Here is a 12,917-nt window from a genome sequence, read left to right on the forward strand (position 1 = left end):
AATGTAGGATGATTTCACTGATCGCAGTGAGGCACAGCACAGACAGGTTGCTGTGTGCTTCCTTTTGCCTGTGGCTGCAGCCGATCCCATTCATGTATTGCCGTGCCCATTCTCATCAAGAGCTCTGAGACCATGAGTGTTCAACTTCTTTTGAAGTATTTGATTTAAATTTAACAGGTGACAAGAGCCTTGAATACCGGAGAATAATGTCTTCAGACATCGTTTCTTAATTTACTTCATAGTTTTTTGGGAGATGCAATCTTGATCTTAGGAGATACATCAAGACGACAAGTACTTTGCATCTTGTTCTTCATTAGAAATCAGTTCCAATATGGCTCGTTAGAGTTGAGGTGTTTCTGGAAAATTTAGCTATCAAACTTCAAGAAACATCAGAAGTTAAATACTTCACATTTATGATCCACTTTAACACTGAAGCAATCAATTAATTTTAATTCATTCAGCTCCTTTTTCTAAGGAATGTCCTGATAGTTATTTCTTGTTGGTTATTAATCTTGAAGTAGTTGAAAATGCTTTCATACTGTCCTACTGTACTTGTTTATGTGTGCGTTGGTGTCTCGTTTGTTCCTGAAGCTCTGATACTGCAGTTCAGTTGTTGGTGAACAGAAATGTGCTAACTGTATGACTGCTTTAAAGGCTCAGCAGCAGTTTGCACTTTATTTAATACTGTGATTGCATTTGGTTTCATTAGGCTTTTGTTGGGAATGAAAATAAAGCAGTGTAGGTGGTATTGGTGGAGTGGTTGTGAGGAAAGTACATCTTGCTTTGCAGATTAGCAATCTAATAAGGCTGGGATAATTGGAGGTGTGTGGGAATGAACGTATCTAACAGAGATTCACAAGTTGTTTTCATGTATCTGTAATATTCGCATGGTCAGCTGCAGAAGTGTATTATTTCTGTTTTGCAAAAAGGTTTTTTCCATTTTTTTTTCCTCCCCTTTATTTCTGAACTCATGATAGTAATTTAACTGTGTATCCCCACTGGCTCATCTAAGGCTGCTTTAGTGATTGGGGTAGATGTGAAAATGCTTGAGTAAAGGAAACAGAGTTGAGTTTTTAATCCGAGGATAAACTTTTTTAAGCCTTCCTTAAAACTCTTCATTCAGGCACAGCGCTACAGTTACGTTATATATGGGTTATATGTCTTTAAGTCTTGTAAGTGAACATCTTGGGGCTAGAAAGAACTTGTCAACTTGCGTTTAATTTATTCCAGGCTTTAAAATATGTTTTGTGGCTGCTGAAAACTTTGAACGCTAAATATGATCAGTGTTGGCACATATTTTCAATACCAAATTCCACTGTTTGACTGCAGTTACATTCTCAGCAAGTTTAATATCTGGGTTAATGCAGAAAAGCGTGTCTAAATTGCACTGCATTTCTACTATTGAAGTAACCCTAAGTACCAATCTACCTGTTTGCCATCAGTCTGAGACTCATCAATAATAATAGCCTTGTCCCGAGCACTTAGAAAAACGTACTGCCATTCTCATATCATCAATGCATTGGTTTTCTTATTGGAAAGGCACGTTTTGCTTTTTCTTCATCTCAAGTAGAAAAAAGAAATTAAAAAGAAATCTCGCTTTCTTGCTTCTCCTCCAGTAGGTAGCAGCTGCTCTTCATCACTGGAACTGAGGCGATACCTTTCCCTTGTATCCTTGTTAAACTTAAAATTGCAATGAAATGTGGTTGAAGGACCTTTGTGTCCTGTGAGGTTGCTAGTTTTTTTTTAATTCCTCACCCCATTATTATAGTTTCTCGTGGGAGTTTTCCATTTCACCAGTAGCAGTGGGCTCAGAGCTGTTGGTGCTCCACAAAACATCCACCTCAGGAGAAGATTGGCAGCTTTCAGGCACTTAGCTCTTTGTTATCCACAAGCTCTGCTGCCTGAGTGCATAATTCTGAAGCTTCTTTTCTCATGGGAAAGGCATGTAAGGCTTGGGCTTAATATTGGGGGAACCAAGTCAGCTTTATTTGCATTTGGAATAGGTCAGCCCCTCTTCACCTGTTTTGTGAGCACAACACCGAGTTAATCTTTTTCCTTTTTTTTCCCCCCCTTAGTCAAATTGCATGTTTGTGTATCCCTGCTGCAGTAGTTATGTGCTTTGCCTGGTAATCCCAGAGCTTCTCTGAGGTTATGTAGTGGGGGGGAGGTGCTCATCCAGCATCGTGAATCATTTTTCCTCCAGGCAGATTTACAGGGCAGCCCATCTCTGCCCTGTGCTACACAAGTTACTTTTGCACCAGGATACAGCTGAAGCCATAAGGCTGAACGGGCAAGGGCAAATAAAGTGAACAGAAATAAAATGTTCAGGTGGAATGAATATCACTGGGGTTAAGGATGAATTGGATTTTATTCAGCTATCAGACTGTATTGTGAAAAGTGTTGGCAACTCATCTGTTGTAACAGAAAAGCAGAAAAGAACAAGGAGTAAGAAGGTAGTACTGATAAAGTCGGTGCTCTTGAAAGTGCTCAGGGAGATGAGTGCGGGAGAGCAGAGTTAACACAGGCTGTGCATGGTGAGGTGGTGAAAGCCAGGGCAAATGCATCACCATGGGCTCAAGATTGTGTGTCAGATCAGGAGATGAAAGCCAGAAGATGGATCACCAGCTTGAAAAGGATTGCAAGCACGATAGATAGAAGCTGTAAAAGGGTGATGATATTGGGAAACGGAGTCCACACACCTTTGTGAAAAGATCTCTAGTTGAGGCAGGGGTGCTCTTGTAGGCGTGCAGAGATCCTTTCCACAGATGCTGTTGAGTTACCATCAGGTAACAATATAAATATATTACTCATAACAGATGGAATCAGTGGCAGGCTGCATGGGCACAGCAAGTTTTCCAGAACAGCACCAAAGTTGAAAATCAGCTAATTACAGAAGTGTGCTGAAAACCTGCAGCAGTTGGCACTGAAGTAAAGAGCTTTAGTTCATGCTCAGGGTGAAGCTTTGTGAGCCATCAGTATGCAGGTCAGCTACAGCAGCATGGTGAAAAACTGTGTCGCTGTTAGCGCACCAATATCCATCAGCTCAAGCAATTGATGTAGATGTAATCACTGTCTCTGATAGAAATGAAGTTGGAGTAATGGAACATTGTCACAGGATCAATGTCTCCTGTTTTGAAAATAAACCCCCTCAGCTTTGCCTTTGCATTTACGTACCAGCAGGCGACCATATTATTCAATTCAATTGACACAGTCTCTTAGAGCTCTGAATGATCTATTGTGGGAACATCAGGAACAACACATTGGAAAAAATGGGATGTTCTTGATCAGACTTAGAGGCCATGGGATTCATTGGGTTTTCCAGCAGTGAAAATGAGAATAAATCAGCTGAGAGCACAAACTTAGCACAGTACGGAGGTCTTTAACTCCATTTTTAGTTTCAATTGTTCATTTTTTCCATACTCTTGATCAAAAATGTTGGACCGTAGCACTTGTGCTTATTTTCAGTGGTGAACAGTCACAAATAGAAGACATTTTTGGCTGTTGCCCCTCCCTTCCCTTAGTCTCAGGAGAAGCTGTTGGTAAGGCTTATTTTGACTGATTCAAGAGCTCTTCTCATTCATTTATTTTCTCTGAAATTTTTACACAGCTTGATCCAAGTGAGGATTAATGGGTGTGTTCCCACATGCATCCATAATTAATTTTTCACTATGGCTTTAATGCGGGACAGGACGTAAGCAGTGGATAACTTCACACTTAGAGCTGGGTGCATGTTTAAGAGTTACATTGCATTGGATTTTAAACAACGTAGCAGGTAATGCTTATTCTAATTTTCATTTTTATTGCACTCGGTTCCAGAAATCTGATGTTTGATCCAGAGAATGCCAGCAGGCTGTTATTTCAGCACGGGCTCATTAAAGCCATTCAGTAATTTGACAGAGCCTCCTCGGGTGTGGGTCTGTGCAGTTGATTGCAAGAGTCTTTATTTAAATCAGGTATGCCTGAAGAATTGTAACTTCGTCTAAAGGGATGTGGCCTAAAGAAGAGCTGAAGAACCTTAACAGCATTTATTAAAATATCTGGTATAAGTAGCAGAACCATCCAAAGTCAGTGTAGGGATTTACAAAATATGGCTGCCACGAAGCTCTGTACGCTGCCATACAGCTGTGTGCGAAGCTGGGTGTGACTCCGGAGAGCATGGAAGCTTTGGAGCCTAGCATGGGAAGTGTGGCACTGAATATACTGTCACTGGTCTCTGCTTTCACAGCCAGGATCCCAGTCTCCTGGGTCACGTAGCATATGACTTTGGGGAGGAGATTCATAGTTCAGTAATTAAATACTACTTTGCTCTAGGCAAAATCAGCAAATAGGTTTCATCTGCAGCTTATTTTGCAATAGCACTCAGGACTGTGCTTGGAGTTCCTGGGGACTGAGTGCTCAGATAAGTAGACAGTAACTGTTATTTTTAGCGATTTTAGGTTTTGGGTCGTTTTTATTGTTGGTTTTTGTTGTTTATTTTTTTCCTTTCAGGGTTGCAGTCCTTTTTCTTCAGAAAATTGCAGACTGGCTTTGTCATCTTGTGTGCTTCATACTCTCAAATTGGCACAGAAAGACAGAGACTGCTGCCATAAATTAGGTCACTAAAGCTGAAGTACAGAATACAAATATTTATTGCCTGAGCTAAGGAAAACAATTCAGATCAGGAAAGGAAAATTTATTAATTTATTTTAGTATTTGGCAATGAAGCTGTATTCCTGAGATTAAAAGTAAAAACAAATCTGTAGACTTGAAAGATAAGTCTGAGAAACATCTCTTGTCTTAAAGAGCCGCAAGGAAGGCTAGCAAAGCTTCACCTCAGGGTAAATCACTGAGAAGGTTCATGATGTAGAACTGCAGTTAATTTTTCATGGAGGTTTACATTTGACATAGAATTGAACCTTAACAGCAAAAAAAAAAAACAACAACAAAACATTGCAAAGAGGATGGGCAGTTAAAGTTGGCAGAAAAAATGCAGAAAAGGTAAAAATGCAGAAAATAAGGTAGCATTCATTTTACAAAAAAAAAAAGTGAATTAATGTCATTTTAGGAATATTTACCTTTAAATTCAGGAAGTCAGTAAGAATTACTAATTGCTGATTTCTTAGGAGAATCTCAATAAGGAGTGGTTTGTATTGTGCCCAATACTGGGCTCTGTTTCTCGAAGGAAGATGTGAAGGAGCGACTGGGATTGCTTAAAGAAAAAAAAATTATTTGCAATGTATGAGAAAATGTTAATTTTGATTGAAATGAAAACGATCCATCAGTATGCAAAAGGACATTAAACACTGGTTGTGTACTGTACGTTTGAAATACAGGATTCACAGTGCAGTGACGGAGCAGTGGCACAAGCTGCCCAGGGAGGTGGGGGAGTCTCCTTTTCTGGAGGTGTTCAGGACCCACCTGGACGCCTACCTGTGCAACCTGGGCTGGGGAGCTGCTTGGGCAGGGGGTTTGGACTCGATGATCTCTAGAGGTCCCTTCCAACCCCTACAGTTCTGTGATTCACCAGTTTGTTCATACAAGTCCACTACAGACAGCTTCTAAACGGTTCTATCTATAAAAATCCTTGAGTTTGGAAACCAGTTAGTGTGGGGCAGCCATGTCCTGGGGAAGAGCCCTAGAAAACACTGGCAGTAGAACAGCAGCCACCAGGAGCGGCGTTCTGTGGGACAGCAGAAGAGCTGAGTTCTGCAGGCTGCTCACAGCATGAGCTGTGTGTGTCGTGTATGCGTTGACAGAAAATTTCAGGTCCTCGTGGAAGAGGAAGGAATGAAGAGGACTTGGGACAGTGTTTTTAAAATAAGAGGCGTTACTGTTTTTGTAGCCAGGCTTCTGTTTTCTACTCAGAAATGGTGTGGGTTGTTCATATCTGAACATTAATCGATTTTCAGAGCTGGCCAGAGCATTAACTGTTCCTTTTAACGTATCATACTGGTACCAAACTAATGGTACATTTGGGGAACTGCTGTTCGCAGCAGCTTGCCAGGTGGTCCTGTTATCCTACCTAATCACGATGTGTTAGAGCCCACCTCAGATTGCGGGACTGTTTCTTAAGCTGTTGTTGGATGATGGAGTAAATCTTAACTGTAGTAAATCTACTATATATTAGAAAATGGTAATGAAGAGGCACAGAGTGCTAATCTGATGTGTAAACTTTCTCTGCCAGTCAAGTGTTTTTTTTTTCTAAAGCACAGAAAAGCTATTAGGCAGGGAGCCATATCAAGCAGCATCTGTTCTCTAGCATTTGGCATGAACCTGGAATAAGAGTACAAAGCTAGCATAAACATGTATGGAAGAATAATAATTTGTCAGAATGGCAATCAGATTGGTACGGCTGGGTACGCATTAGCCTGTGCATCCACTTTTCCTGATAGGGAAACTTGATCTCTAGAACAGATTCTACTTGCAAATGCCGCACAAAGTATGAAGGAATGTGAATGGTCCTTGAGGGCAGGAGAAGCCACGTTAAGTGCTGCACAGTGGTGTTTCTGAGTCATGGTTGTCATGATGCAAAATACAGGCACGTTTTCGCTGAGCGGAAGCTAAGATGCAGTTGGTGTGCAGGCTCTGAGACAGGAGACCTAATTTCCTTTGAGAGAATAGTTTCTGAATGACTTTGACTCCAGCCATTGGTTCACTGTTTGGTTGAGTTGGGTGGATCTGTGAAAAGCACAGGAGTGCATCTTTTCTGGTTCTTATGGTGTGTGACACACTGAGCTTTTGACTAGATTCTCGAGGCCAACGTGAGTATAGGCAGTTGGCTTTTATTTTGTGGCCGGTACGTTATATGCCTGCTAAACTGATAATGTCCTGGGATACCATGGTGCTATGTTGATAGAAATTTAACAGTAGTGCTGTCCATTCTGCCAGCGTCTGTGGCCCAGTGGTTTGGGGTGGGCAGTGGGTTGCCTCGCAGCACGTTGAGGTGGATGGTGGGCCACAGAGAAGCTGCTGCAGGGCTGGAGGCCGTTGTGTCTACAGTAGAGACCCCACTGTCAGGGGGTGTGGATGAGGGCTGTTGTGCTTTCCCCAAAGCTGCTGCGGAGGAGCTCAGGCCACGGGGCAGGGAGCAGCGGGGCAGCAGTCCGTGCGGTGTGAGATGGAGGTCAGGCTGGCTCCTGCAGGCACACTGCTCAGGCCTGGTGCCAGGGTTGGGTGGCTGGCACCGACTGGAAGCGTGTCAGAGGGAAAGGATGATGGGATCCCTTCGTATCTGTGCTGCTGCTGCACTTTCCCTTTGGAGGTGGCAGGGAGAGTGGTTTGGTTCCAGTGCTCCTTGCGCAGTTCCTCTCTTCCCATGGGTGTGCAGTGGGCGAGCCATGGCTGGTGAGGAGGGAGTGCCACGGAAGCCTCAGATTGAGACAAGCACTGAAAAAACGCACGAAGGAATATCTTGATTTTTATTTTCTAAAGGAAACTTCAGCAGGCTTTCCAGTTCCATGCCCTCACCGTGAAGGCTGTGTGTTTATTTAACGCATTTCTGCATTCTTGGAGCTGTTAGCATTGCCAAGCCAGTGCTGCACTGCCACCTCTTGGCAGCTGGGCAGGAGCGCGAGTTTCAGCAGTGGCAGCGCCGGTCCTTACCCTGCCACAGCTTGCTTAGGAGCACTTTGAGCCTTGAAAAATTATACTCATTTGACTCGGGCAGGGTGAGTAGCACTTCTGACAGCCAAGCAAAACGTTAGCTTTCTTCTTTGGGTATCCAGCTGCGTAACGTGTGGCAGGTAAATCTGTGACATCTCAACAGTTCCGCTTTCAGTGGGGAGTCTGCTTGGTATTAATAATACAGATCTTTATGTAGCAAACAGTGCTTGCATCCAATTCTTGCATTTTGATCCATCTTTTTGGGTGATGCAGTGAGATGTTAAAAATCAGTAACAGACTCATGAAATAAACACTGCTGTTTGCGTGTATAATGTAAAAAGGCATCTTTACAAGACTTTTTAAATCGAATTACTGTTTTTTTGGGGTTTTTTTCTCTGAAGGATATTGTTCCTTTTCTGTAGAACTTTCCTGTGATGAGCAGACTTCGATTTGCTCCAAGTTTGACCACAAACATAGCTAATTAAATCAGTGTTTGGCGCTGCGTGTGTTGGAACTGGTTACCAGTGCATGAAATGGCTGAAAATGGCATTCATTTTGCACGCTTAGTGAGTGCTCCCTCAAAGTATATTGTAATTTTTTAGGTATCTGTTGTGCATCCAGCGGCTGTGGGTTGGTAGTGCAAGGGTGGTGTTGATGTACCTTTGGAAGCTGAGCTGCATTAGCAAGGAGCCATACTACAGCCATTATTTTTTCCCTAAATAGAGATTAGTAGGTTTTATGTAGCTCTGCATTTTTACTTATTTTCTTAAGAAAATAAAAGCGTTTTCTTCCGTTCCCCTCCATGGCCTGTGTAAGTGCAGGATTGCCCAAATCCTGTGTGTATTCAGCATCATTCACAACCCCTTGCATTCCATGCTCAGCAACACAAACTCTCCCACCTGGGTCCCACCAATGCCTTTGCTGTCTGGGTTCATCATATAGCCCCTTGTTTCTGGGGAGTTTAGCTGGGACTCTTCACTCTGTTCTGCTGCCAACACTGTGGGACTTGTTGAAAAGTCGCATTTATGAAACCTTTTCACACTGCCATATTTGTTTGAGTTTGACTGATGAACTTAAAAGTTAGATGGCTGGAGAGACAGCATGGTTATTTTGTCCTATCTTTTCAGGAAAAAAGTGCCTAGAAGGAATATGTGAAACCTTCTGCTACTTGGCAGACTTGTAATGCAGATCATGATTCTTTCGTTGTTGCGTTCATAGCTTTCCTACCTGCAGCAGCAGTGACGAATCACCAGCCCATGCAGTCATGTAACTGGAGATAGTTAACTTGTTTTGAACCACACAAGAAAACCTGCGCCGCACTCCTTCATTTAATGATGTTTTTTTAACATCAGATCCATGTCAAACCTCATCCAGTATCAGTAGGATATCTTCTCTGACATGAGTTCCATGGATGAAAATAATGGCAGCATTGGGGCAAAGCACTTGCAGGTCTGCTCTTAGTGGGAGCAGGAGGAGGTCATTTCATGCTCTGTTGTGGAAGCTCATGTTTCTACTCGTTTACTACATGATGTTATGGAAAACATCAGAACTTTCATTTTTGAACATTCAGAAGCCATGGGGGTGCTCTTAGAAGCGATGCTTAAGTAAGAAGAAATACTGTTTTTTTTCATGTTTTAAATCCTGTTCTTGCTTTATATTCAAAGTCTGTCATCCGAAGCATATATATATTCGATGCATTATTTGCCTTGCTAAATATTTACCTTTAATAAAATTGTGGGGAAAAAAATGTTGTATATATACATATGTATGTGCATGCTTATATCTGTAAATATTTTTAATCGCTGATGAAAGGCACGCAGAAATGTTGTTGACATGCTCTGTTTAAACTTCATCTCTAATTTTAAGGATTATTTTTGCAGAGCATTAAGTACGTGGCTGAGATGTTTTCTGATTTGTGGTGGAAGTTGGAGTTGGTTTGGGCATATATTGTGTTGTAGTCCATATTATACCTTTAACTAGAGCAGAAGTAGCTGAAAATTGAAGTAGATTAGAAAGTAGAAGTGAGAAATTGTCTGGATGTGGAAGTGAGAAAGTGCTCTGTTGTTGTTATCCAGAGGTTGAAAAAAAGTGTTTCACAGCAGTAATGTTGATCAGGTGAAGCTCACTTGATTATTGAATACTTCCCCAGTCTATTTCAGTTTACATCATTTGCGAATGTGGCCCTTCGGTATATAATTTACTGACCTTAATGTTGCTAAGAGAGAAATGACATTTTAATGACTGTAGTAGACTTGCTCACATTATCACATGGAATCATTGCCTGTGCTGCCAGGGAGCTGCTTCGTTTTTAGGTACACAGCATTTGTTGAGAAATACGTTATAATTCCTAAAAAATGTTTATTTAACCTACTTTCTTATTTCTAGGGTTGTGTCCTTTGTTGTGACCTCATGGTTTAACTGGGAATAAAGATGAGTATAAGCAGTGATGAGGTTAACTTCCTGGTTTATAGATACTTACAAGAGTCAGGTGAGTTTTTTTTTTTTTTTTCAATTATGGTTGTTTTAACAATGTTTAATTTATTTGGTTTTCATCTGCAACTGACTTCACTGAACGTGAACTCATTTAATTATTCTGCCAGTAGGCGTGTGCTTCTGTCTGAACTGTTTCGTAGCGTTTCTTCTCAACAAGGGATGAATTCCTGCCAAGTTACCTTCTGTAACTTAATCAGATTTAGTCATTTGGAGATTTCAGATGGCAGTCAACCAAGGACTCATTTGATTACTAGAAATGCATTTTCCTGGAGATCCTTTTTAGCTACAGGATCGCAGCAACTCTTTTCTCACCATATTCTTTTGGTTTACTTGAAAAGGAAAGGATGACATCCACAAACACCGTTATGTTGCTCTGTCTTGAAGTACTCATGCTGGTGTTCCTGGGAGCTGATGTTGCAGGACTACATTCCTTGCCTGAATGTGGCCGTGGGAAGGGAAGGTCTTGCTGTATTTCATAACAGCTGTGGCTGTATGACTGCTACTGCCCGAGTTTAAACACAGATTATTACTTTTTTATTTTTTTATTTTTAATTATAAAAGCATCTGTTGGATTCTTAAAATCTTCCTTCAGGATGCACTTCATCCTTCCAATGTATGGCTAAGCAAAGTCTTCAGCTTCTCAGGAGTAAGAGCTAAACGCGGGTGAATATTGGCAAACACACAAAGAAACCTTTTTTTCTTGGTGTGCTTATCTGAACTGACTGCACCTGTACAGTCCGAGTAGGAATTGTGCAGCCATCCCTTGGCATATTTTTGAGAGCTTCCAAAAGAGCAGCAGCTTGAGTTGCAGGTTGGAGTTTGTAGATGTGACCACAGGCTGCAGGAGTTTTTGTGGTGGTGGTTGCTCTTGAATCTAAGAAGTAGAAACAACGTTAGCTTTTACACACAGCTACGGTATTGATTGCTTAAAGCAGTCTACATTTAGAACACACAGATTTAACTGGAAATCAGGGCATGTCCCAGTGTATGAACCAATGATGATTGTCAGCTGGCAGGGCAGTGTATGGTCTTAACACGTACAAGAAGTCTGCCCTTAGGTCTTACGGTGATAGTGCAAGGAATCAATGTCAGTGTGTACCTTGCTGTTCCAGTGCTTACTGGTTATTATTTTTCACTGCTGTTTCCTCATGGGGGGCTTCAGGCTTCTAGAAAACTTGTTGTGTGGCTATGTGTCCTCAAATCAGATAGATGATAAAACAGAATTCAGTGAAGTAAGACTCCCTTAGCTGAGGTAGTTCTGTGAGTTTTTCCTGGGTAACTATTGAGATTGCATACGTTTATATGAAGAAAAGAATACAGGAATAGTAGGAAGAAATAAAAAGTGGATGGGTGGAATTCTTTGGTCCACTTTAATACATCTAGTTTAACAGGCTTTATTGTCAGCTTCTCAGATTCCTTCTGTTTTATCAAATCTTACGTAGCATGTTACCCCTGGACCTGACCTGGTGATGAGAGAGGCTCAGCTTCTTACAAAAATGGTGTAGAATAAATGCTTGACTTTGAAAAAGAACATCATAGGTGATCCAAGGGTTAGAAGTATTTCTCTCCTGGATTCCCATCCAGGTGTCAGCAGCCAGTTATGTCCCAGTTGTAGGTGTGTGTACATGGGGGTTTTTTGTTCACTTTTGTTGAGTGTTCACCTGCAGCTGTGTTATTTTTTACTCAAGAGACTTTGTGTCTTCAGCGTGTTCAGCTTTCCTTCAGAGCTGGTGGAGAGTGATGTAACATCTGTCCACTGCTTATCAGCTTTTCATCTTGAGGCAAAGAAGCACCAGAAGCAGTGATGGATGGCAGAGTTTTTCAGTCTCTGCTTGTCAGAAGATAGAAGGAGCTCATTGTTTCACCTGAGTTTACAGAAAGCTATTATAATCCTCATTCCAGTTGCAGAGAGCTTTAGTCACCAAAGCCAAATTTAAAAAATGCTTTATCTTCATTTGAAAGTTTGCAGGGAGCTTCTTAGTTATGTGACAGCGAAAGACAGAGTAGCTTCAGGAAAAGTGTCAGTGATTGCTGAAACAAATACTTTTCTCTAGGTTAAGTTCACTTTCAGGGCTAATAAATAAACACCTTCCAGTACTGAACTGGAGCATGTTTGTCACTTCTTAATCAGTGCCAAAACGTGCTCAGTGGTGACAGCATCATACCATGCAGTTGATTCTGTTTCATGTACAGATTCATTTTATTTTCATGGATAACAAATCAGTGAGAAAAACTAACATAGCAATCTTTTTTTAATACTGTTGTCTATTCTGTTTTATTCTTTTTCATATTTTCATGTGCATTTTGCCAGTGGAAAAATTAATAATTGCTGTGCTTTATATAAACTTAGTTTTTGTCCTTCCGTGCACTTTAAATTAGAAACAAGAGGGAAACAGAAGTGTGTTTGTCATATTTGCGTGCTCTTAAGTTTCCACAACTTGGATTTGTATACAGGAAATCTTGTGCTACTTTGGCAAATAGCTATCTGTATTGTTATCTGTAAATAAATTTTCATGGTTTTGCCTTTATTTAGGGTTTTCCCATTCAGCATTTACCTTTGGTATAGAGAGCCATATCAGCCAGTCCAATATAAATGGTGCTCTGGTACCACCAGCTGCTTTGATTTCCATCATCCAGAAAGGTCTGCAGTATGTAGAGGCAGAAGTCAGTATTAATGAGGTAAGTGAGCGTTCCATACAGGAGCATTACATCCTTGCTTGCAGTAAGTTTGAATGCTTAGTGTTTTTTCTTAACTTTCTTGTATCCTATTTATTTACTTTCACTTCAGATTCCTCACTGCTGGTGTTCACCACGACTCCAGTGGTGGAACCAGAATGGAGTGA

General features: G+C 41.3%; 1 protein-coding gene across 2 annotated transcripts in view; it reads left to right on the forward strand.

The window, feature by feature from the left end:
* The window catches only part of TBL1XR1 (TBL1X/Y related 1), an 84,899-nt gene that overhangs the window by 57,938 nt on the left and 14,044 nt on the right, over window positions 1-12,917 (forward strand). For both annotated transcript variants that reach the window (XM_065748366.1, XM_065748367.1), the window contains 2 exons: window positions 9,967-10,069; window positions 12,608-12,753. In XM_065748366.1, coding sequence (XP_065604438.1) covers window positions 10,012-10,069; window positions 12,608-12,753 — 204 coding nt within the window. In that variant the 5' untranslated portion in view covers window positions 9,967-10,011. The remainder of the gene's footprint in view (window positions 1-9,966; window positions 10,070-12,607; window positions 12,754-12,917) is intronic.

The sequence above is a fragment of the Cyrtonyx montezumae genome, unplaced genomic scaffold (genome assembly GCF_038088225.1).
Source record: "Cyrtonyx montezumae isolate F1298 unplaced genomic scaffold, pur_monq_1.0 scaffold_5, whole genome shotgun sequence".
Classification (NCBI taxonomy): Eukaryota; Metazoa; Chordata; class Aves; order Galliformes; family Odontophoridae; genus Cyrtonyx; species Cyrtonyx montezumae.